At 36.1% G+C, this 26,806-nt stretch overlaps 3 protein-coding genes across 3 annotated transcripts in view; 1 reads left to right on the top strand and 2 right to left on the bottom strand.

Annotated features, from left to right (window-relative positions):
- Window positions 1-2,301: 2,301 nt before the first annotated feature.
- On the top strand, window positions 2,302-3,655 carry LOC127969799 (cytochrome c oxidase assembly protein COX20, mitochondrial). Its single transcript, XM_052571900.1, has 4 exons — window positions 2,302-2,443; window positions 2,878-2,992; window positions 3,079-3,142; window positions 3,397-3,655. Exons 1-4 carry the CDS (start codon window positions 2,417-2,419, stop codon window positions 3,524-3,526), a joined length of 336 nt encoding a protein of 111 aa, XP_052427860.1. The 5' UTR covers window positions 2,302-2,416; the 3' UTR covers window positions 3,527-3,655.
- Window positions 3,656-5,127: 1,472 nt separating this feature from the next.
- Window positions 5,128-8,165, bottom strand: LOC127969798 (small integral membrane protein 28-like). The gene is made up of 2 exons (XM_052571899.1): window positions 8,039-8,165; window positions 5,128-6,038 (listed from the first exon to the last, which is right to left on the bottom strand). Exons 1-2 carry the CDS (start codon window positions 8,147-8,149, stop codon window positions 5,652-5,654), a joined length of 498 nt encoding a protein of 165 aa, XP_052427859.1. The 5' UTR covers window positions 8,150-8,165; the 3' UTR covers window positions 5,128-5,651.
- Window positions 8,166-9,523: 1,358 nt separating this feature from the next.
- Window positions 9,524-26,806, bottom strand: part of arfgef3 (ARFGEF family member 3) — a 56,545-nt gene continuing 39,262 nt past the window's right edge. Inside the window, exons 27-35 of the mRNA XM_052572768.1 lie at window positions 25,153-25,281; window positions 24,874-25,050; window positions 23,983-24,097; window positions 23,253-23,355; window positions 19,197-19,328; window positions 17,934-18,064; window positions 16,952-17,288; window positions 14,870-15,754; window positions 9,524-11,813 (exon numbers count right to left, since the gene is read on the bottom strand). Coding sequence (XP_052428728.1) covers window positions 11,622-11,813; window positions 14,870-15,754; window positions 16,952-17,288; window positions 17,934-18,064; window positions 19,197-19,328; window positions 23,253-23,355; window positions 23,983-24,097; window positions 24,874-25,050; window positions 25,153-25,281 — 2,201 coding nt within the window. The 3' untranslated portion in view covers window positions 9,524-11,621. The remainder of the gene's footprint in view (window positions 11,814-14,869; window positions 15,755-16,951; window positions 17,289-17,933; window positions 18,065-19,196; window positions 19,329-23,252; window positions 23,356-23,982; window positions 24,098-24,873; window positions 25,051-25,152; window positions 25,282-26,806) is intronic.

Genomic DNA, 26,806 nt, shown 5'->3' with positions numbered 1-26,806 from the left:
TGAGCAAGCCACTGAAACCCCAACTGCTCGCTGGGCAACACAGCATAAATGGCTGCCAACTGCTCCGGGTGTGTGTGCACTTTGGATGGGTTAAATGCAGAGCACAAATTCTGAGTATGGGTCACCATACTTGGCTGTATGTCATGTCACTTTCATTTCACTGCTTATGACTTATGCTTATGACACTCAACTCTACTTCTCATTCCATCTTGATGATGCGATGATAGCTGCTCGCATCTCAGCATGTCTAACAGACATTTGTTGTTGCATATAGTGCCATGAAACCAACAATTAAACTAAAAATCTGACCTTAAATTAATCACACTGATCATCACCTTCATCTTAGCCTGGCTAAGTTAGAACTGCTTGTGGTTTCAACAAACTCATCACTTTATCAAAATGTCACTACCCAGTTAGGCTCATCAAGCCATAAATCCTTTAAAAACAGCTAGAAACCTTGGAATTGTGATTGATGATAAGCTGAATTTATCAGACCACATTGCTAAAACTGCCCGGTCCTGCAGATTTGCTTGATACAACATTAGGAAGATCAGGGCCTTTTCTTTTTCAGAACATGTAACAAAACTCCTTGTTCAAACTCTTGTTCTGTCCAGGCTGGACTATTGCAGTACTCTCTTGGCAGGTCTTCCAGCCACTTCTATCAAACCTCTACAATTTATCCAAAAAGCTGCTACAAGATAATCTTTAAAAGAACGCTTCTCATACCTCTGTTCATCAATTTACATTGGCTACCATCAGCTGCTCGCATAAAATTCAAGGCATTGATGTTTGCCTACAAAACTACCACTGCCTCTGCACCCCTTTACCTAAATTTGTGACTTCAAACTTACGTGCCCTCTAGAAGCTTGCGTTCTGCAAGTGAACATGGCTTGATTGTGCCATCCCAAAGAAGCACAAAGTCACTTTTATGGACTTTTAAGTTAAATGTTCCCACCTGGTGGAATGAACTCCCCAACTCAATCCAGACAGATGAGTCCTTAGCCATCTTCAAGAATCGGCTTAAAACACATCTCTTCCATTTTTATTTGAGCCTCGAACTTTAACACTCACTATTCTAATTCTATTCTTTAAAAAAAAAAAAATCTAACTACCTTTCTAATCTTTTTGTATTCTATGTTCATTTCATTTATTATGCAATTGTATGTGTGTGTGTGTATGTGCAGGGGCGCCGGACTGGGGGTAAAACAAAGGAAGAGAGGGCCCTTGAAAAGTCTGGAATATATATTTTCAAAGGGGGGGCATTAGGACTGCCTATGCATAGGACCCGGGATGTTGTGCAGCGCCCATGTGTATGTGTGTCTAAAGACCTCTAACACTAGCTTGCTCTATTCTTTTTTTTTTAATCTATCTGTTTTCTTTTTTTTAATTATATTATTTTAAAGCCCATGCTATGTGTACTGTGTTAACCTAACTGAGACTTGTTATAGCACTTAAAGTATTAATTAAATTAATTAAAGTAAATGTAATGTGTGTATATATATATATATATATATATATATATATATACAGTTTATGTGATGTAATTAAAAAAAAAATTGTTTTGTTATTTTATTACTTATTTTAGTACATTAAGTTAACCTTAAAATTACATTTGTTGCCTTTGCAATAAGTACATACATTTACATCTCAATACATTTACATTTAGTCATTTAGCAGACACGTTTATGCAATATATATCTGACTAACAGTAGTATATATTAACGTAAGTACAACTAAAACTAAAGAAAAAAATAAATAATAATAATAATAATAAATATATATATATTTTTTTCTTTTTTTCAGTTTTAGCTGTACTTATTTTAGCCTAGCCTTGGCAACTACCTGAAATATAATATATACTACTACTACTACTACTAATAATAATAATAATAATAACAACAATAATAATAATAATAATTATTATTATTATTATTATCATCATCATCATCAGTTAACGTTTATTTATTTATTTATTTATTTCGTCTTAGTTTCAGTTTTAGTTTTAGTTCACTATCATACTAATCCACTAAAATAACACTGCTGTAAACTGACTCTTGACAGTATTTAAAAGCATGCATTTATCCAGGATCAAAACCTAACAGCTAAATCTATCAAAAACTTTGACGATATTTTTAGTGCCATGACATATGCCAAATGTATGTAAACTTATCTCATTTGAACACTAGCAGGCCAAATCCTTCTCTCCTTTTTATTTTATTTTATTTTATTATTATTATTATTATTATTTTGCCGATTTAGCGTCTATATTTCTGGGTCTCTAAACACCGGAACCAACAATCATCCGTTAATGTGTGCCGCCAGGAAGAATATAGCGGTGCACCAATGAAAGTATAAGGTTAAAATTTCACAACGAACCAACTTGTTCGCATTATTGTGTTGAAAATTAATCTAGAAAATGACCGAGGAGGGCGGTAAGAACCAGGTGGGTGGTATTTTATTGAAGAATATTAGTCAGATATTACGCTTGGGTAAAGTTCATAAGAGAAGTTCATGTAATAGCCAAAAAGACCATGGTTAATACAATTTTACAATGATAATATCTATATAATATCGTAATCTAACACTGTAACATGGTACTACTACAGTACTTCGTTATAGTGGTTATAATCTTCGCTATTGTTATAGCAGATACTCGCATGAGCATGCTGTTAAGTGCAAGAACTGATTTCATTTCAGGATGTCATGTACGTTACATGTTGTGTACCTTTGTTCAATGAATCCAAAATGGTCCTTTAATATTTAAATCAGTGTAGTTAGTAAGTGGTAATGATAGACATTACAGGTTGTGTAATCAGTGAACTTTTTATTAAAATGAATTAATATGTTCACACATCAATTCCATCTTAATGTGCACAGGGCATGAAGGTCATGGGTATCCTTGATATCCAGAATACGCCTTGTGCTCGAGAATCTATTCTGCATGGTGCAGGTGGTTCACTGGTGGCAGGATTGGTGCACTTTTTGGCAACAAGTAAGTGAGTGTTTGAACTGGCGTCTTATGTGTCGATATGTGATATATTTCTTTAGTGTAAGAGTTTCTTCTGCTGTCATTCACAGGTAGAGTAAAGAGGTCGTTTGATGTGGGTGTCGCAGGATTCATGCTTACAACACTGGGTTCATGGTATGTGCTTCAAAAACAGTGCTACATGCTGCTGCTGTCATCAGAATTGTATTCTCAATACTTTAATTTAACAGAAGAGTTTTTTGAAATTACATTACGTATAATATATAAAACACTATACAACAAATACTACCGTGAATTATTAATACTAGAATGGGGAAAATTATGATTCATTATCATGGAAATAAATTCAATAAATGTTCTTGACAGATTTTATGATTAGCTGATATATTATCTCATGCTTTTTTATACAGGTTTTACTGCAGATTTAATAATGCCAAGCTGCGTGTCCAGCAGAGAATGATTCAGGATGGCATAAAAAATAAAGTAATTTATGAAGGCACAAATCTAGACCCCACACAGAAGAAGACTGGGGATCAGTAAAAGCTGCTAGTCTGAGACCATGTTAATGCCTTAATGATAAAGGTGATTTATTTATTGTATAATTATGTATTGTATTAAAATTTTGTAATAAAATTACAATTTTAAAAAATAAAGCAGATTCATTTTAAATTAGATCTTGTGAATATGCTGTAGGGGCAATGTTCAGCAGTACTTGTTGACATTGAAAATGATTTTTCCTGAGCTCTAATCTTAAATTTTTTTTTGTTGCTGTTGTTAACTGCTTACACACAAAATCTTGACTTGTCACAACATTTCTGAAACCTGACATTCAAACACCAGAATCACACACCAAATCTGAAAAAACATTCACTAATTCTCAATATTTGACTCATAAAACACTTTTTGCAATACACAACACATAATTCTCTATAAAAACTATACCAGGGAGTATCTTTATTTCCTTTATTGAAAACAACAAATCATATAGGAGCTCATAAAAGAAAGGCTTTAGGTTTAATATTTGAAATATACAAAAATATATTATGGCAAGGTTTTTGCAATGTAATTCAAATGTTTGCTTTTGATATGTTTCTGATTTTTAAATGCAGTGCTTCATTTTGCATTTTCAAAGTCTGACAAAAATAGATATTTCTATTCGAGAAGAAAAAGTAGTGTGACATTTTCTGGTAGTTGATCAAATGAACTTGAGGGCAACTGACATTATATCTGTAACTTCATTAAAAGTCACTAAAAAAAATTTGGTAACACTTTAGAATAAGGTTCCATTAGTTAATGTTAGTTAATGTATTAATTAACATGAACAAACAATGAATAATACATTTATTACTGTATTTATTCATCTTCGTTAATGTTAGTTAATGAAAATACAGTTATTCATTGTTAGTTCATGGTAATTCACAGTGCATTAACTAATGTTAACAAGCAAAACTTTTGATTTAAATAATGCATTAGTAAATGTTGAAATGAACATGAACTAAGACTTATAAATGCTGTAGAAGGAATGTTCTTGCTTAATTCATGTTAACGAAAGTAGTTAACTAACATTAACTAATGGAACCTTATTCTAAAGTGTTACCAAAAAATTTTTTTTAATTTACTTTATTTCTTAGTGTGTGCTTTTTATTTAAAGTGTCTGTCTGGACACTGATTACAGACTGTTCTTTTCAAGTAATATTCATTTTCTTAAGTGTACAACAGTAATCAGGAACTTTTGGAATATCAGTTGCTCTCCGCTATATACCCACAACACATGGTTACAGTGAAGGTAAAACCCTTTTAAAAGTAGCTTTTTTTCTTTTCATTAAAGATTAAATTTACCCTATTGACTTAAATACCAATCTATCTGCATGATGAATAGTGAATGGTTCGTCTTTCTTCGGCTCACATGGTCAGGGCCCACAGTTTGACTTGACAAATTTATTTTTAATCTTCTGTGATCAAGAAAACTTCAAAGAAGTTGAAAATGTATATGTGGTTAAAAAATAACAATGTGTTCTTTTAACCAAGTAATGGCTATAATATGATATACAAATATTATTGATTCCCTCTTGTCGAGAGAATCACTATACAAACAGTAGAAATCAACAACCAGAATTCAGTAATTCAGGTTCTCAAAACAATTGGCATTGTAATTCATATTTTATTTCACTTTGCTTGCAGGTGAATGTAATAATAAAACAAAGCACACGATGTGGCATATCTGCTGTTATTAACTATCACACACTTCCTTGCACTTTCGGGGGGGAAAGCTCCATTCCTGATGGAAACGCACAATAAAAACTAACTAATGAGATACAAGCAGTTCCCAAGTGTAAACAAGACTATATTGTATTTTCTGTGTATACACACTTTATTATATATAATACTACTAGGATTCAAAACAACTGCATTGTGGTAAAGTTAATAAAAATGTGAATTATTTTGTAGCCATTTCATGACAGCTAGATTATATATGATTAAAAAAACTACTCTGGCAGTATTCCCTCACAAACACTGGTGTGTTGGTACAGTGATGTTTTAGATAGCACTACTGAGTGATAGCCATAACCTTGAACTACACTGTGTATCATGTACAGTAGTTTTTAGTGTTGATGTGTTATCAGTGGATCAGTGCTACACGTTCTACATGGGAGGGCATGAATCTTCACTCTTGATCAGTGGAGGTCTCTGTGTGTAATTGCACGATCTCCACATCATTATGGGAGCTGGAGGTGCTGGCAGCACGGGCTATCTTTGTGAGGGTTTTCTCGTATGGGGCCGGCAGATAAACCATCAGAAAAACCCCATCGTTCCCGTCTTCAGTGCCATCTGATTCCTCTAAAGTGGACAGAAATTCAGCAGTGCCATCAGCGTCGTCGAAATCCAGAGTTATGACTTTGGCTGTGTTCTCCTTCGCCCTGAAACATATTCTGTAAACAAAGAAGGCAATTCCTGCGAGGACGAGCAAGGAGCCCGTTACTATGACAACATACAGCATTGCCTCCGGTCTCTCTTCGACCTTGTTTGAAGCCAGCAGCTCATTCCAGTCGCCCTGACAACACATCAGAACAGAGACTGAAGAAACCACACCGTGATGATCACAAGGCCATGCCATCAAAACCGACAAATCACATTTTTAATAGATCAATGCAGTGGTTGGATAAATGATTTATTGATTGTGCAATCATAATCCTTAATCGAAATAACTTCCTAACAAGTGACAAATATCCAATCAATTACTGATGGACAAAACCAAGTCCTGCCCTTCATTTTTCTCCTTTGAGAAGCAGTTTCACAATAGAGAGGAAAAGACTGTCGCAACTCATGTCGAAAAATGAAGAAATCGCGTATGCTTTGAGCAGGTATGTTTTTTGAGTAAGTAATTACTTTGCGAACGTTAAAAATGTATGATCTTTCTATGTAGTAGGTTAAGAATAGCCTTATGGGATAGTAAAGTTTTAATGGGATGCATACTGTACTTCAGAATCTCACCGGAAGTAGTACTGTATGTAATCCGATAACTTAAGGCCTACTGTTTTATGAATGCTGTGAATTACTACTCATTTCACATTGTTTCTTGTCTACTATATAGTAGGGAAGTGTGCGATTTTAGATGCAGCCATTCTTTCATTATTTGGCTGGCAGTTGGATCAGAGAGGGACTTGTTCAGTGAACGTTTGTCATATATAGTAACTACTCAGTATTTTCATCCACATGGTGTTTATTTTATGTTTTAAACATTTAAATATGAAACACTATATGCAATACAGTAAAATAGTAAACATGAACTTATATAAACCATAATCTTTGTAGTGGTCACTGAGCTTGTAAATGCAGTAATACAAAAGCCAATGGGGGAAACATGTATTGGGTTTTTTTCAAGGGAATCAGTGTGCTGCTAACATCTAGTTGGTCTACAAAAATACATCACTGCTTTTGTAATTAGCTTTACACACAAGAACATTTGAAGGACTAAAAACTTGACATTGAACAATGCCTTGAGGTAGCTATGGTGTGAGCAGAATAATGGACTCCGCGGTTTCATTCGCTGTGTTTAGACGCGGTTTCATTTGTTCCCACAGGTACTCACTGGATGATTGATTAAACCCGTATGTTCCTGGCTTTCTCCCTCATTCATCCTGGGTATTTACAGTATATTCCCCTGTATCGCCTTAGTCTTTAGATTTGATTACTTTGAAATGTGATCCTTACATTAGGACTCTCCTGTATAGAAGTCTCTTCTGCTAACCAAGCTTACATTTATTTCATCCAAAGTACAGCAAAAACCATATCATTTTGAAATACGGTATTTTCATTATTTAAAATAACTGTTTTCTATTTAAATATATTTTAAAATGTAATTTGTTCCTGTAATTTCAAAGCTGAATTTTTAGCATAATTACTCCAGTCACATGATCCTCCAGAAATCATTTAATATTCTGATTTGCTGCTCAAAAAACATTTATTATTATTATTATTATGTTAAAAACAGCTATGTATATATATATATATATTTTTTTTTTAAATTTTTTATATGAAATATACATATTTCATTATAAATGTCTTTATCAACACTTTTGATCAATTTAAAGCATCCTTGCTAAATGATAATAATAATAAAACAATCATAATAATAATAATAATAAAATATAATAATTATACTGAATTCAAGCTTTTGAATGGTATAGTGTATAATGTTACAAAAGATTTATATATATATATATATATATATATATATATATATATATATATATATATATATATATATATATATACACACACAAGCTTTTGGGGGCTACAATGCTCCTTCTCACATCCTTTCAGGGTATTTTGTATCGATACAGATTGGCGTTTTGCATAACATCTCTTTCACGGACATGAAATGATAATGAAAGGTGGAATGTGTATTAAGATGTTAACTGTGATGAGATGGTGCTTATTTTTGGGGCACGGATGCATCTCATTAAGTGATTAAGTGTCCTGTGGTTTCAAGAGTTGGTAGTACTTTAGTACCCAAACCTTGTTGTCCTTGAGCAAACTAAAGTGTTTTACCTTAAGACGATCCTCAGTTGAAGGAGGTCCAGATGCGCCTGTGCCCCAGTCATCTGAGCCTCGTCCCGCAGGGCCGAACTGAATCCAGCTGCCATCCATAACCACATGCATGTTTACTCAGTAAGCTCCGCAAGAGAGTGCTGATCAGAAACTGCAGCTCACATCTAGCTTTAATGGCTTATCCTGTCATATGAAGTAGAAATAGTTTGACACAAGCAGGGATCAAGAGTTTGTGCCAGAGCGTCCAATCAATGGGAACTGACCGCCCAAGCCCAGAGTCTTAACACAAATGGCCTACATTGCACAGCTGTGAGGTTATCTGGGTCCATTCCCACTGCTTTGGAAACAAACCTAAGTTGTGCTAGCTGCTGAGTTTTTTTTTTTTTTTTTTTCAATGAATAAACCATAAAACTTGAGCCGTGGAAGATCATATAAAGCCTTACATCCACTTGCTATGGAGATGAACTGATATATAGAGCAGCAAGAGTTTATGATCTTAATTTGTCACAATTATAGACAAGTACAATATGAATGAGTGATCATTGACGGGGCAGTAAGTGAACATCTGCGTTACGACTTCATTGAAAGCTAAGGAACCAATTAAGGAGATGAGATTGGAAGTGTGGGTCGCACAGAAGCCCTGTCCTTTGGATAAAGGAACACAAAGATTGGCTATTGACAAATCTGTTCTTCTGAAGAAAGACTGGTTAGTGAACCATGCCTCAGTCTCATTATAGCGAATAACTTGGAGTAGCTGAAACACTTGACACAAAGTTGCTTAAAGATATGACATTTGTCACATTTTCTGCTTCAGTTGCTCTAAGAAAACAATGGGCAATCCTGAAATCCAAAGTATAACTGCAAATGACCTGCATACGGCTCTTAAAACTGAAATTCTTTGTTCATGTGACCACTTTTGTGAAAAATATTGAACAAGAATGGTGTTCATGCAAGGATGACACAAATGAAGCCACTAGTTTCTAGAGAGGCTGGATGACGCAACAACACAAGGACCCAAATCACACAAGTACAGTAATACTGACTCAAGAACGGATGAAAGAATAACAAACAGTATGCGTTTTACTGAGTCCTGACCTGAAGCCAGTAGAGATGCTCAGGTATAACCTAAAGAGAGTTCTGATATCAAGATAACCCACAAATATTCATAAACAGAAACTGATATGTGGGGAGGGATGGTCCAAAATTGGACAAAAGTCTAAGAAGCAGCTTAGAAGCATTGGTTTGATATTTTATAATCTAATACATTTACATAAATACAAGTGTATACTTTTGGGGCCCATATTAAGTTTTATGTGTTCTTTATGACATATCAGCATTATATCAACATCTGCTTGATAACTGAAAAATCCGTATCTCCAATCAAAAACACAAGTGATTTCAAAAAGTAGTGACAAGATAAATGAAGAATCCTATCAAAAGAAAAGCAAACAAGTTCACTTCAATAAAAACAACTTACACAGCTGGTAACTCTGCTTATTTATTCTTCAACACGTACAACATAAATGATCCAACAAACACATCAGAACACACTCAGCGTAATGCACATGTACTGCAACTGATTGGAGGTTTGATAATAAACACCATGTAGCAAAGTACTGGTACCCCAGAATAAATCACACAAGTATTATTCTTGCTATAATACTTAAAATACTTAAAAGAATATATGCATGGTACATTATGGGATAATTAAAGATGGTGTGCTGTCAAATGGAGTGGCATTATGAATTGAACATATGTTAGCAGAGCTGAAATTAAGATGTTTGAGAATTCCAGGGAAATCTGTTGTAGCTTTAGCTTTATTCCACACAACATAATCCAACATAATGTTTTCCTCTGGATTTAGACCAAGTAATGCAAGTTTAGATTCAAAGTCAAATTATATATATATATATATATATATATATATATATATATATATATATATATATATATATATATATATATATATAATAAAATAAAACGCGTTTGATTTGCTAAAATGAAGAACATAATAGTGTTTCAGAACACTGAAATCAAATATAAATTTGTCTTTGGTCCCTTTAAACATCCTTTTTAACCTCTCCCTGTTGGTTATGCGAAGCAGTTGCCATAAACACAACAGAATATGAGACACTGGAGCGAAGGATTATACATTCTGACTATGATTATGTAACAGGCTGTGTGCTGCACTGAATATATGTAAAGCATGTCTATATATGGTTTCCAATTTTCTATAACTCCCATTGCACATGATGTACAGCACAGTAGATTTTTTTTTTTTTTTTAAATAAGTATATGAATTCGATACAAACTCTTTCTTTGTAGCTTGTCATATGTATTGATTTCTCACAATAATAATAATAATAAAAAACTGTAGGCAAAATAAATAAAATGCATCCTTTTTCATGCACACGCACACACAAAATCTACATATACATATACATGCAGATGACTGAGGACAGAAAACATTTTTTTAAGCAATTGCAGTTCCAGAACAAAAAAATAAAATATATTTGGAATAAAGCCTCCAAAAGTGCAAACGTATCCAATTTGAACAAATACAGATTGTAAATAGTCTCCAGTTAAAAATGTACCTAAATTTCAAATGTATAATAGCTTCAATGAGTTCAGTAACCTTCTGCTTTTGTAGTTTTAAGACAACAAACGGTGCAGCTATGAAAAGTATACACTCAACTTAAAAGTTTCTTCAAGTTTAGTCAGATGTAGTGTTGTGTGGCCAGTATCTGATGTTTTAAACCACAGACTCCCACTGGATTGTGGCTAATAGGATCCATGGTACAGTGTCTGTCTGACAGGATGGATGGACATGTTTTAACAGAAAGAGGTGTAAGGGCATTTTGAGAGCTAGTGTAGTGTTTGTGTATCAGCTTTCTTGTGGAAGTTGAACGTGATTTCAATGCTTCCACATTTACAGACAAAACATCTGGCCTACTGACTTTCAACTAGGCCTAATACTCTATGATCTGATATCAGGAGGATGTGGTGTTTTACAGTGTTTTGTTCAGAGAATATGTGGAAAAAAGCGGTTTGAAATCTACAACTGAGCATTGTGTGCACTGTATATTTTGGAAATGCATTCTGGTAATACTACTGTAGCAACATAAAACTGCATTAGCAAAGCTTAAGTTCGTGCTTTAGATATACATTAATCAATGCTTTAGCAAAGGTGCATTAAGTACCACATTTCATTGTGCAATGATTTTAACTAGTTGAAAAGTTCAGGGGACTTTCAAGTTAAAGTTTTAAAGGGCTAGATGAGAGAAAACACCCTGAAAACAACAAAATCCTATATATGGCACATGTACGTTTAAAGCCAATAAACTTTCAGAGAAATGAAGAATTAAAATATAGATTCCGGATATAACAGCATGAATATTGAAGAACATTCACAAAAGGGATTTGTTTTACACAGATCACTGTGCACTACAATAAAAAAGTTTGCAAAGTTAAGCAGGTAACAGCATCATCACAGAATTATAAGCGTATGCCAGAGCAAACAGTAAAGCACAAGGAAAAGATCTCCATGGAAAAGGCTGCTGGAGATCAAACATGAGCCATGTCATCACAGGATGATGTCATAAACACGACCAACTCGTCCAAGCCACTCGCGCACTGCTTGCCTCACTCTGAGGTCAGTCACATGACAGGTCAGCTGACTGATACAGGGGAAAACCGCTGGCTGCAGGGCAATGAACGTGGGATCCGACAAGACCTGGATCTGATTCAGGATCGTAAGGACCATGTTGGTCCAGGCCTGGACAGAAAAAGTTCAAATAAATTAATTCTGCAATTCCAGAAAAATACAATTAATTTGCTGAATTAAAAAAATCCGTCATTTGACTCTATGTTAATTTCTTTTTCATGTCATATATGTAATTTGTAGCTTGTAATATTGTTTCAACATAAAAAGTTTTTTTTTCCACACAACGAAATGCGTAAAATAGCAGTAATTCAAAATTCAAGCAAAATAACATTCCACAAAGTCTAAATGGGAGGTTGGTTTGCTTTTTCTTCTAAAGAGACAAGTCCATCAGTGCCGTGCAGTAGGGCTGCACAATATTGGGAAAAAATGACATTGCAATATATATTGCGATATGAAATCTAATCTAATTTTTTTTACAAACAAAAATGGGGCAGTGGCGGATACAGAACGTCATTAATAGATGGGCCTGGTGAATATACGGAGGGGCCTCTGGTTTTTTAATCTTATACACCTGATTCCCAGGCTCCGTATTATAGAGCTTTAACACCGCGCGCGGATGCGGTCCGTTCCATGTTCGGTGCAGTGCAGAGATCGTTTCCGCACCGAGTCTATTTCTGATGTGCTGCACGCGCTGAATTAAAGTGACAGGCTGACAGTGCATGGTTCCTGGTCAAAATGAACACAGACTGACATGAAAATATAATAATCTCCCCATATTACAGGCGCGGATTAATCTGATTGGGCTGAAATGGGGTGAGCACACTTACATTCTCATTTTAAATGATTTAAACATCGACACCATTGTGTGAATTGATTAATATGCGCGAGGGAGAGAGAGCAAGAAAGCGCTCTCTCTCTCTCCCTCTGTGTCTCTCTCGTGCGCTCTCGCTCTCTCTCTCTCTCTCTCGCTTGCGCGCGCTCTCCGCGAATCACATTCGTCAAGGCCCGGGGAGCAGCTGGCCCGTACAGTTAATGAATAACAAATCAACTACAACAGCCTACATCGCACATCCTGCGATGTGACTATCGTGGATTTGTACATCGCGATATCGATGCTTAAACGACACATCATGCAGCCCTACCGTGCAGTGTGTTTTTGGCCTTGTTAGGGTGATTGTTAGGATTTCTTGTGCTTCTGTTGTGATTAAATACTGCCTTGCAAAGTGATTTCTTTTTTGTTCAATTCAACTAAATTTTAAATTATTTACATACCATTATAGTGTTTATTAATATTGATTTAGCTTTCAATTGTACTGTAGAATTTTCTGTACTGTAGAGTTTGTCATTTCTTTTAATTTTCATTTTAATCTAAACATTTTTATTTAGATTTAATTTATAATTTCTGTTTTAGTAAACTTGGTACTTGCAACTTTATTTCAGTAATTCATTAATCTACTATTTCTATTTTAGCTTTGTTTCAGTTAACAAAAATGTTTTTTAGTTTTTGTTATAGTGAACAAAGACTATAAATAACACGATGTGAGGGCGCAACAATAATCCCTCCATCTGACCGATTATATATCACTGCCTGTTTAGCTCCTCGCCCGATTCTACATCACTGCCTGTTTAGCCCCACTCATGATTCTACATCACTGCCTGTTTAGCCCCGCCCATGATTCTACATCACTAACTGTTTAGCCCCGCCCATGATTCTACATCACTGTCTGTTTAGTCCCACCCACCGATTCTAAATCAGTGCCTATTTAGCCCCGCCCACTATTCATGCATGTAGTGTTTACGAGACAAACGCAGGTCTACACAGAAATCAAATGATAAAGATGCTCTGAATACAAGAAGATGCTGTGTCTTTGCATTGCCTTCCTTCTGATCCAATTTTAGGAAAGAGTGGATGAACTTTATTTTTAATGAAGATCCAGACCCCATCAGTATAACAACAATCACAGCAGTGGGCGTTTACTACCGATGAGGGGCGACAAAAACAGGACAGAAAATAGCCTATAAGCATTTTAGGGACTAAATATTACGTTGTTGGGGTCGCTTCTACCCGCGGACATGAAAAACAACCTGCGGCAACAGTTTTAAAGTAGCCAAATACCACGGGAAAACTGCAGACATAGCAAAACTGGGGAGCAGGACCAAAAAACAAGTCTTGCACAGACCTCTCTACGGTAATGTGTGCTGTCAAACATACACAACTATTAGCCGATAAAAGCAGTCAGCATTTACTTCTGAGTCTAGAGCATTCTTGATGAGGGTTGTCGAAACCACAACCTAAAAAACTTCGAAAAAAGTAATCGGCAAGAAGTTCTCTCAAAGAATATTCTTGCATTTAAAGTAAAAATCTTGATAACATTATAAGTGCACCTCAGAGAAAATGCCAGCATTGTTAAGTGCATTCAGCCTGGTAATACCAAACTCTGCTACTTCGCTTTGGTTCGTAGACAGAGTCTGGAAAGGCATAACTGACAATCGTTTATTTTCTCATGGGGGGGGGGGGGGATGCGCTTGTCTAAAGTTTAAAAATCATTGGTTACCCATAAACCAATCACATGACGTTTGGTTATGACGTGTGTTATGCGCCGACTCTCTAACTTCCACTGTAAACCAGTCTATGTTGTAAACACAGGAATGCTGTGGTAAAAAAAACAAAACAAAAAAACAAAGCGAACGAGTTGCCGGACTTTGGCCTCCCCAGTTTCTCACTGACGATCGGTAATAGTTGATAAATTAAACTTTTCCCAAAACCTGTCGGGAGTAGAGCTTCAGTTGGCAAATGCCGGGAATATTCTCCACAACAGATCGAATACCATCCCGTGTCTCTGTGTCCGCTGTCGTTTTGGAGTTCCCAAACCTAAACTATGATCTTATATTCGGCACTTAGCTTCTACATCAAGGCTCTCAGGCAAGCCCTCTGTTCGTTGACTGGCCGGCTGTTTTGGAGCTGGAGGAAAACTGGGAGATGGTTTGCTATTTCAGACTGAGTACAGAAGCGAACTGAAATTGAGCGGAAGTACGAAGTCTGATGTAGTCAGGCTAAGTGCACTAGTAATTTCTTTTAATGATTCACCTGCATTAACATGTTTACAGCTGATATGCTTTTTTGCATGATTTTGGTAGTTGTACTTTGTTTTCCTGTCCAGTCTTACCTGTATCTGTGCCTCAGAGTCTCTGAGTGAGATGTTGTGGGAACTGGCCGTGGATCCCGATCGAGGTCTCTTCTCTTGCCGCAGAAGCTCAGGCCCCGCGCTGAAGGAGTGACGCATGGGACCCTGCTCTACCAGTTGCTGAGGCCTCTGAGGCCCTGGGGAGTCCGGGCCACGCAGGGTCACCGTCTCACCCCTCTTCTCTCCCACCTTCACATCTTTGGCAAACGTGGTGTGATTGTGCTGCTGCTTGCGTTTCTTGTACTCAATCATGAGTTTGGTGATGGTCTTGTCGGTGGCGATGGTGTACAGCTTGTTTCCCGCACTCTCCCACCATTCCTTCTTACGTCCACCATCCCTCCTGTCTCCTCTCATCTGGGGGAGGGTTGCTCCCGACCCACCAGGGCTGTGGACCTCCTCTGAGGGAGTCTCGTCAAGGTGCAGGCGGAAGCTGTCCTCTGAGGGTGTCCCATGGCCTGATAGGCACCCGGGAGACGGTGTGGGGGTCTCAGAATTAAAAAGGGGCAAGAAAAAAAGCGGGTCAGCCCGGTGGGTAAGCTGTTCTCCCACACTACTCTCCAGGTCCAGGTGCATCTGAATGTAGTTGTTGCACAAGTCCATGCAGAGTTTGTGCAGGCGTTTGAGCAGCCATGCCCAGTCCATGCTACTGGCGGGCTGTGTGCTCAGCGATGGGATGCGAGCGTGCCACTGACGCTTCTCCCGTGCCCGTGGAGGACTCACTTGGGCCATCTCCTCAAAGATATCTTCATCCTCGGAGGAGCACTGCTGTGAAGAGTCGGAGCCGCCCTCCTCTTCCTCGCTCAGGATCTTCTTGACTTGATCCACAGTGATGCTCTCCTGGTTTGTCAGCATTGCACACAGCAAAGCCTATGGGAAAGAGCGTACGGGAAAGCATATCGAGACGATCCATAATGCAAATGGTAAGTAATTCAATTTCACTTACAAATTCTTACTTTAACACAAATTACAAAACACAGTTAGGCCACAGTTATGCATGTCAAAAGCAGCTGATTTTTTTGTTTTTATCAGCATTGACCATAAATGTTTTCATCAAATCAGCATATTATAATGATTTCTGAAGGATCACATGACACTGAGAACTAGTTCTGGCTGCTAAAAAAATTCAAAATTTAATTTAAATAAAAAACAGTTAATTTTAAATTGTACTAATATTTCACACTATTACTATTTATACTGCATTTTTGATCAAATAAATGCAGCCTTGGTGAGCAGACTTATTTTTAAACCTTCAAAAATTCTTAATGATTGTTTAAGATTTACTGAAAATATACTGTATATGAGGAATTACTAAAAAATATTTAAAAGTGTTGTTCATTGTTAACTTATATTTGTTTTGACCTTTAATTATTGAAAGAAAACCTTTTAAGCAGTGGTGAAATACTGAATACATTTTGTGTTATTTTATCTCACTAGTTTTTTGTTTGTTTTTTAACAAACATTTAATTTGACTGTTTCTTGTTCTTTAATTGAGTGTACTGTGGTCTACACAGCATTGTCTCGGCCCTAGATGAAATGAAGATGAAAATACACCGAAGTTAGGTCAAGAACAGTGTTTTGAATGACAGGACACTTATTTAAGACAATTTATTCGCCTGGAAGTTTCACGTTACGCGCGTCATATTATTTCTATGTCCCTGCGCATGCGCATTACTTTCCAGTTTTGGTTTTCAATCCGATCAAGTGTTTACATGTCCTCTCGCTCGAATTACAAAAGGAATAAACCACCCCTTACAATCCAATCAAAATTTTAGTCGGAACTGGCCAATTCAATCCGACTGACGTGTTTACATGTGACATTTTTATTCTGATTGTGCTTCTAGTCTTATTACGATCGGATCAGTGTAATCATGTAAACGCAGCTAATGTTAATGGCTCCTATTGTTGATTGGCTCCCCATTTACACATCCAGGACTATGTACAAACACCATTTTTTTCAGAGCATACACAGAACAGATAAATAGCAAAAATTCACAAAATAGTTTGTTTGGGTGTTGATTTAATTTGAATATTTATATCCGAGGAAAAAATGTACTGTAAATGTACCTGAAAGTAGATATTGAAGCTCATAGCAGACTGGCGGTATAAGTTAGCGGCTCCACACACCCCTGACACCTTCATGAGGAGATACTTGAGTCCTGGACGGGTGTCAAATTCCCGCGCTGTGCGGTACGAGTCCAGTAGCAGGTCAAAGATGATGGCCAGGTTCTGCATTGAGATGTAGCGGAGAAAGCCTGCGGGTTTCGGCTCCGACACTGCCGTGGGGATTTTGCTCTCGGAGCTCCCAGAAGCCTTCACAAACTCCTCTAGAAGGATATCATACAGGTTCTGCAGGAGCACTTGATGGGACAGTAAACTTACCACCAGAGTCCTGAAGGGAATCCTGCACAGTGACAGAACAGAGAATATAACAGCACTCTGATCCATTCAATTTGATTAAAACAGATTCATTACGTATAGCGATTTGTTCAGGAACAGCAGAAGTAGGAATCCATGTGAGACCGAAAACATAATTTATATGAAGAGCTACAGTATATGAACTTTCTATTCCATGCTTTACACACTTTGAATTACTATATTAAAAAAGTAAATCAAAATCAAACAAACAAATGCAGTGCCATGCAATGCACAACCTGGTTCTGAAGACCACTTGAACAGCATGAAATATGACATTAAAACTGAAGAACAGTAAAGCATGCAGATTCTGTTTGCAGTGGCCTTACCCAATTTTTCTGTGTCAAGCACATCATGAAAAAGAGAATAAGACAACATACAAGCACAGGTTACTTTATAATTAAAGCAATATTTAAATCTGAATCTTTATTTTACCGGGTTAGGTCAACTTTACCAGGGAGGTTATAAAATTTAGTTCCTTAATATCAGGTCTAAAAGGAATTTTATAAATTTGTCACTGAATCCCATAACAATCAACCACTAAACTTTCCTATGGCCCTGTGCCACATTATAATATATAGAGTATTATTGAAATAATCCATATTAGCAGGCTGAGTTTAAAACATCATCTCACCTCTTCTGAGCTTGACCATTGGAGTGCTGATCGGCGGGAAGCTCAATAATCAGCACACAAGACTGAGCGTGCTCAAAACCTTCCTTGTTGCTCGGAGTTTTAGGGGAGCACTGTGTATCTAGCATGAAGACCTGGAAGAAGAAAATTATTCATTATTATCAATGAATTTTACATGCAAAAATCCAAGCAGACATTTAGAAAAGCAATAAACCACACCACATATGCTTCCTCTCAATAGTTCAATCTAGTGGTCATCCACTTCATTCTTCTAATGACAGATTATTGCATTTTAATCTTTGGTCTCATCACAACCCTGAAAATATGATGATATATTTGGGATTGTACTGTAGTTCACATGGTCTAATGTGAATAACTGCTTTAATAAACCTATTATCAGGAAGTTTTTTTGGGGGGGTTTGTCATTGTGGTGACTACTTTTAGTGCTGTTTATTACTATATTAATAATTCCCAATATTCTCAGTTGCAGTAATGACTATAATTTTCATTTTTTAGTGCCAAAGCACTGAATGTAGACCCTGGGAAAAGATAGCACTTGAATTTAGATGAAAATCCATGATTTTACTCCCAGGAATCCATGCAATAGTCACCAAACCTAGTAAAATTTATGTCAAGAAATTAAAGACGCTAAATTGAGAATAGATTATTGATATCTTGAACTTGGCATAGCAATACATTTATAGCAAAAAAAAAAAAAAAAAAAGGGAAACAGGAAGCCTCTCATCTCTTCACGTTGTCTGATTTAGATCAAACTGGAGTTTTTTTGTGTGGTAATGGGGGCTGATCACATTAGGGTGACAATACTTCCTCTAGCCAGGATTCTAAACTGCAGGGTTTTCCCTTGGTTATGCTATTGTTTTCATAATGCCTGAAAAAAGAGGTCTGAGCAATAAAGTGCAGACATTGTATATAATCAACCAATGGTTTCAGTCAAAGCAATGCAAACACACACACACACACACACACACACACACACACACATATATATAAATACTGTATACACAAGTTGTACATACAAAATAAATGATTGATAGCTGATCAATCTTGGGACGCTGATGCCATTTTTCTGTTTACTACTGCTTTAAAGCCATTTTTAGTGTATAAAGTGCTTGTCTTGAGATTTAAATGCCGGATAACAATCCATTTTACAGCTACTGCTTTATTATCTCGCAGTATCAACATGTTCTAGCACCATACGTTGGTATAAGATGTCTGGCTCAGTCTACAGTAGAAGTGTGCCAGTACCTGTTGAGCCATGGCCCGGATCCTCATGTACTCTGCCTCGGCTGAAGGGGAGTGTGAGGGGGCCGCAACTTTCACTTCACATGCATCTCCAGTGAAACTGTCCGAACCACTCCGGAAACAAGCTAGCAGATTCTGCCAGAGGACAGAGAAGGTATGTAGAAAACAAAAACACGGATAGATTTTCTTTTCACACTTTTAAAATTAAACTATGGATCAAATCTTGCACTGGTTTACATTCATTCTCTACCTATCATAAACACATCTCATGTTGTTTATACTAAGAATACACTTTGTGATATAAATACTTGCATGAATAAACTGCAGTATATGGCACTCTCTTGTGTAAGGTTTAATGCTTTAATGCTTGTGTAGGGTTGTGATATAGCTTTAAACAAGAATACCTCAGAAAAGTTTTGAAATGCAAATAGTTTAATCTATTTGCTGAATCATCATTTCAACCAAAAAGATATTGCAGCCAAGCACATTAAGTGTTTACAACTTCAATGAATTGATTTCTTGAAATGAATCAACCCCCTCTCTTTAGGAGCACTTTCACTGCTTAAAAGCCTATAATTTCTGTGCCATCTGCTGCACCGAACAAAACACAAAACACTCTCTCCATCTGCCATCGGTCAAGGAGACAGATCCAGTCCAGGAGCCAATTCTATTGATTGAAGCAATGTTGTTTTGGAAGTAAACAACTGAATACTGGCACAGTCTTTAGGAAACTTAATTGCCAAACTGCAATCTTCAAGACTGCTCAGTTTTGTATCAAAAGTATAAGTATATATTCACTCTATCCTACTAAAGTCGTCCCCTTGGAATTATAAGGTTCTATCTGACATTTTTGTCAAAATTGAGTTATTCACATATTCTTCTTCTGTGATAATTTATTCACATTATGTGATGTTTTATTTTAAGTTGTGTACATTTTGGGATTTTTTATTGAAAAAACAAAAATGTTCTATCTACAGAAGTCTATGGAACACAACAACTTTAAAGCTCAATATCTCAAAACTACTCAGAACGCAGATAGAACCTTATAATTCCAAGGGGACGAAGTGTCAATGAAAAAGTCTTTGGTCATAATCACAAAGCATCAAGTTTACAAGTCATCTTTACACATGTGTATTCACATGGCTGATAGTAGCACCACTTTGCCTCTTTCCATAAAGTAGCACAACACTAAGCCTTAAAGAAGATTACGTCCTGAATATCAGTTGAGAAAGCAAAGACCACATGTGGCTGCAATCATCCTAAGCATGAAGTTTCATTCAATCTATTGTTCCAAAGAAATGTTTGCATAGAAAATGTAAAAAATGTGACAATGAACTTTCCTGTTTAAACCAATGTAGTTAAAATGTGGTTTTCAAAAGCTGTACAGAGGCATGATTTTCCATTAGTCTTGTTTTTCATGCCCGACAAGCATTTCATCTTCATCAGCTTAGAAACAGCTTGTGTGACCTCAGGGTGCTCGCAAAGTCTGCACGCCTAAAAAGCTGATGAAGAGTCTTAGAAATCTGTTTCATAAGATGTCTTTCTCTGGACACTTCTTATTTTTCACTTTTAATATAGTCAACGAATGATTAACTGGTTAATGGTTAGCAGCTAGTTCTGTAAGGCATGCCATGCACATCATTCCAGATGTGCTTGTAAGACAAAGGACAATGTGTGTCGGCGGGTCATGCCAAAGTAATGTGTGGCTCACTGCACTTTAGATGTCTGAATAACAGCCTGGGGGTTTTGTGGATTTCTTTTAAAGAATATAATTAGAATAGAGAGTGCTAGAGTTAGAGAGTCAAATAAAACTAGAAGAGATGTGTTTTTAGCCGATACTTGAAGATGGCCAAGGGCTGCTCAGATTGAGTTCGGCAGGTCATATCACCAGGAGGGAACAGATAAAGGGTTAGTCCACTCCAAAATTAAAATTCTGTCATTAATTACTCACCCTTATCGTTTCAAACACGTAAGACTTTTGGTCATCTTTGGAACACAAAAAAAGATTTTTTTTTGATGACAATGCTGTTAGATTTCCTTCCATTGATTGCATTTGTAACTACCACTTTGAAGCTTTGAAGAAAAAATAAATAAAGAGATCGGAAAACTAATCCCATATGGATCGAGTGCTTGAGTCCAAATTTTCTGAAGAGAATTTTATAATGAACAGATTTAATTTAGGCTTTTACTCCAATGTAAACACTGATCAGTGAACATAAGCAGCAGCTCAACCGAACCTGAATAATGCACAAGAACTAACCTCTTCTGAAAGCTCAAATGTTCTGCATGACACACGTGAATGAATCTTATGCAACGTTTGAACTTCCAGAAGAGGTTTGTTCTTGTTCGTTATTCAGGTTAGGTTGAGCTTTTGGCTATGTTCGCTGATCAATGTTTACATTCAAGTAAAAGCCTAAATTCAATCTATTCATCATAAAAAACGATCGATTCTCTTCAGAAAATTTGGAATGAACCGCTCGATTCATATGGATTCGTTTTTCAAACTCTTTATGAAGTTTTTGAAGCATCAAAGTGATAGTTACAAAGGCAGTCCATGGAAAGAAATCTGACAGCATTCTGCTGAAGTTCTTCATTTGTGTTCCCGAAGATGAACAAAAGTCTTACGTGTTTGAAACTACATGAGGGTGAATAATTAATATAGTAATTTTATGTGATCAGCTATTGTTAGCCAGTGCAAATTGATGAACAGAGGTGTGATGTGCATTCTTTTTGTCTCTTGCAGCAATTTATCTTGCAGCCGCATTCTGTATTCATTGTAAAGGTTTGATAGAAGTGGCTGGAAGACCTGTTAAGAGAGGAATGCACTATTCGAGTAAAAGCAGAACAAGAGCTTGAACAAAGAGTTGTGAAGCATGTTCTGAAATGAAGGGCCTGATCTTCTTGATGTTGAATAAAGCAAATCTGCAGGAGCGTGCAGTTTTAGCAATGTGCTCTGAGAAAGTAAGTTGATCATCAATCATAACTCCAAACTTTCTGGCTTTTTTTTTTTAAGGAGTTATGGTTGATGTGCCTAAATGGATGGTGAAATTGTGATGAAGCAATGCGTTTGATGGAACCACAAGCAGTTCTGTCTTGGCAAGGTTGAGTTGAAGGTTATCCTTCATCTAGTAAGAAATGTCTGTTAGAAAAGCTGAGATGCGAGCAGCTATTGTTGGATCATCAGGATGGATGAGAGGTACTGTAGAGTTGAGTGTCATCAGCATAGCAGTGATATGAAAAGCCATGTTTCTGAATGACAGAAACTAGTGATGCCATGCAAACAGAGAAGAGAAGTGGTCCAAGAACAGAGCCCTGAGGCACCCCAGTAGTTAGATGTTGTGACTTGGACACCTTTTTAAGATACCTTGAAGGATCTATCTGAAAGGTAAGACTCAAACCACTGGAGTGCGGTTCCTGAGATGCACTTTGCTAATAGTGTTGACAGGAGGTGCTGGTGGTTAAACATGTAAATTAAAAACCTTTAATATAGTAAAAACTAGTAAATATTATTATAAATTGAAACAGAAATCAGTCTAAAATGCTGATTTGTTGTTAAAAAAACATTCCTTATTATTAATGTTGTAAACAGTTTTGCTGCTTCATATTTTTGTGGAAGCACAACTGTTTAATAATAAAAGGTCTTTCTTCAGCAGAAAATCAGTATACACATGGGGGGGCTTTTAATTATACACCTTGATTCCTTTTTTTTTTTTGACTCTTACAACATATCTACATTTTACAATATAATCACTGTAAAGTAAACATTGTTATTACTCATCAGATCATAAGTTATCTAATGGAATAAATTAACTGTATTCATTAATTGCAACACGCAACAGCGCTGAATCTTGACTTTGAACATGCAGCACTCACATTTAATTATATCCAAACCAAATCATTCACATGTGGCATGCACACCTTTGGCTACATGCTTAGACTTAGCTCCCACTTGCACAAAAATGACTTTTTTCGCTAACCCTGGTTACAAATAACAAAGCATTTAGTCAAGGATCATGCAAGATTTTTGAACAGTGAAGACACAACTTCAATAAATGTCACCTTCACTGGCTCTAGGGTAGCCGAGAAAGCATCCTGAAGGGCACAGCATGCTAACCGCCACATCTCCTCAGTGAAAACCGGCCCTGCTGTTACCAGAACATACCTGGAGATCAAAAATAACAAATCAGAACTTAATATACCTACTGCTACAATACTGGAGACATAGAGAAAAGTAATCTAATTATGTATTTCAGCATAACATCAAGTCTTTTTCAATGAATTATTTCCTTGAACAACTTGGAAATCACTTGAAATACATAATGATATTCAAAATTTTTATTTTTATTTAACTAAACCTCACGCTGTCTACACACATCTGAATCTAACATCATAAATGATGGATCTGGAAAACTCTGCATCACACACACTGCACTCCTCACACATTAAGGGGATGTTGTAGTGGATCATTTAATCATTTGACATAGTACAAAAATAAATAAATAAAAGTGTATAGTAATGGCTCTATCTATCATAATAGAGAAGGGTTGATTTTGGCATTAAATGATATACAGAGACAGTTACCATAAAACATAACATTTATTTACTACAGCAAATCAGCTATTTTCTGATAGAAACTGCTGCAGTACAACCTCAAAAAGTAGCAGTTAAAGTCGTACATGTGCAACAGAATGCCATTTTCTGTTCTATATCGGTTGCTTAAACTCCCTAACATGCTGTCCATGTAGGCAGTTCAGTATGTTTTAGAACACACACACACACACACACACACCTAATACAGGAGCAGCCCACTCTGGAGATGGTCTCGGCTGGTTCTGCCACACAGGACACCAGCAGTTTGAATAGATCTTTCAGCATCAGGTTAATCAGACTCTCATAACCAATATCTGCAAAATAATAGTCATACAATTTTTATTTCATATATATACATATAACATTTTCACAACAAGTTGAAACCCCTGAAATTATCTATATTAAATATCATATAGTAGATATCAGGTATTAAGGGACTGAATCTCATGAAAATGAGACCTAAAAACAAAAAAATAAGAAAAAAGGAAATAAATAAATTATGTTTTGTACAGTGTTATTTAGTGTTACTGATATACTATTGTTTTTTGTTTGATTTTATTTTTATATTTGCTGTACAATCATTTTGTTGAGTTTTCCCCCTTTTCTATTAGTTTTTTTATGTATACATAGTTTATTGAAGTACTAATTCTTTTAGTTAATAATAAAAAAAAGTAGTTAAATAAATAGTTTTAATAAAATAAAATACGTTTTATATATTTTTATTTAAATTATCATTTTATTTTATCAGTAACCAAATGGTTACTATGCTTTTAGTTTTCTTTTTAGTTAAATAATAACACCCCAGGTTTTTCATGATCTAATAAAGATTATTTTTGTAAGCAGTAGTGTTATCTGCAGTGTCTTCAATACTGTTTAAAGTCACAATGCAGCAAATATTCAAGGGTTTTAAAAATTCTAATAATAATTTCTTGTTCTTTTTTTACATTTTGGAGTGATGATCCAGATCCAGATCCATTCTGTTTCTAAGATTCACACGTTGCGACTGACTTGCTTAGATCAGTAGTCAATGTACACTGCAATAAACAAGATGCAATATTACGAACTGTTATTATTAATTTGTTAGTTTGACCTGAATGGATGAAGCTGTGAATATGTTCCACCACCAGTTCACAGGACAGTCCAATGGCATGCTTGAAGTTTGCTGCAGCAATGTCCCAGTATGAGTGGTCACCATGACTTCGTTGTAGCCATAGAGACATGACAGGAAGAAGAAGCTGGATGACAGAGAAAATGGCAAAGCCAGGCCCTATGGAAGATGAAGAGACAAAGTATCAAGCCAGAGCTTTGTGGGTTTGCTTTCGTATCCACAGCAGTATGATTGTAAGTGTGTTAGTCACATGCTTCTGACCTGGTATCTTGGTGACTTCACGCAGAAGTTCAAACAGCAGCTCAAGTGTAGGTGGCTGATGCTGACGAGGACAGTTTGACACGGCTGCTGTCAGCTGCTCCAACAGAAGAATCCACACCTGTATCAGACCTGCACACACACAAAACCGATCACCACTGTGCACCAGTATGAATGTTTTTTTGTTTTAATCTGTAAGGGTGTGAACTAACGTCACTTTTCCGCTGGAACACGGTCCCTCAGCTGGACTGAAGCGCAAAGAACTGCTGCGTGACTGGATTTAATAGGGAATCACTTTAAACTAAAAGTTCCCAGACTTGATGTAGTGTTCCTTACAACTTGAAGATCCAGTGGTTCATTAACTTTGGTGTGCAGCTAGGCATCGTCTTTCCTAACATTTATATGTGCCTGTTTTCAACACCGGGGAAATACATATTTGAAAATAGCAAATTTGAAAATACAAAATAGGTTGGTCTAAATTTGGGTGATCACTTATATCAATATATACATTATTGTTCAAAAGTTTTAGATCAGTAAGGCTTGTACTGTTTTTTAAAGAAGTTTCATGCTCATCGAGGCTGCATTTATTTGATCAAAAATAAAGACAAACAAAAAAAAATCTTGCAAAATGTTATTACAATATAAATACTGCTTTCTATTTTAATATACTTTAAAATATTACAAATTTCTGTGATGCAAAGCTGAATTTCCATCAGCCATTACTCCAGAATAAAGTGTCTTGAGAATGACCTTCAGAAATCATTATAATATGCTGATTTATAATCAGTGCTGGAAACTGTTGCGCTGCTTAATATCATTATTTTTGAGGCTGTTAGTTCATTTTTCACAGTGCATAATAATGTTAACAAACACAACTTTTGATTTTAATAATGCATCAGTAAATGTTGAAATTAATATGAACTAAGATTAATAAATGCTGTAGAAGAAGGCTATAGTTTATTATTAGTCCTTGTTAACTAAAGTAGTTAACTAATGTTAACTAATGAAACCTTACTGTAAACTGTTTCCAGAAAATTGTTCAAATTGTTACCATTGTACTACTCTCAGTTTAACGCGTTCATTAATTAGTTCTAAAAAAAAAATAATAAGATTAAAATATTTTAATGCAATTAAAATTTTGTTTATATGAATTAAGTTTTGAACAAATCGTGTGAACCAATGAACCAACGCCCCATTCATAAAGAGTGCCATTTACTTCATTCCTGAATCAGCCATTTGAACGAATCGAATGAAGACATTTACCGCCACCTGCTGACAGATTTAGTTTCTTATTTGGAGTATTATTTAATTAATTAAAAAAATAAAAATAAAATAATAATAATAATAATCAAAATATTAAAGGGATAGATCAACAATTTTGTCACCATTTACTCTCATGTGCCTTATGTCATTTCAACCCTTTCTTTTGTGGAACATAAAATAAGGCTTTGTTATTTGTTATTTTGGTACCATTACAGAGAGGCTCAAAATCACTTTCCAGAACATTCTTGTTCACCATTCCTGGCTGCTGGAATGATCTTCCCACCCCTATCCGGAATTGCTGAATCCCAGACAATTTTCAAGCGACAGCTGAAAACTCATCTCTTTCGATTCTACTTGACTTCATCCTAAATTCCTTCCCTTTCTAGCTAGTACT

Source organism: Carassius gibelio, chromosome B13 (assembly GCF_023724105.1).
Source record: "Carassius gibelio isolate Cgi1373 ecotype wild population from Czech Republic chromosome B13, carGib1.2-hapl.c, whole genome shotgun sequence".
In the NCBI taxonomy this organism is placed as follows: domain Eukaryota; kingdom Metazoa; phylum Chordata; class Actinopteri; order Cypriniformes; family Cyprinidae; genus Carassius; species Carassius gibelio.
Note: the sequence above shows the minus strand (reverse complement) of the source record. Positions and strands in the feature narration are given on the sequence as shown.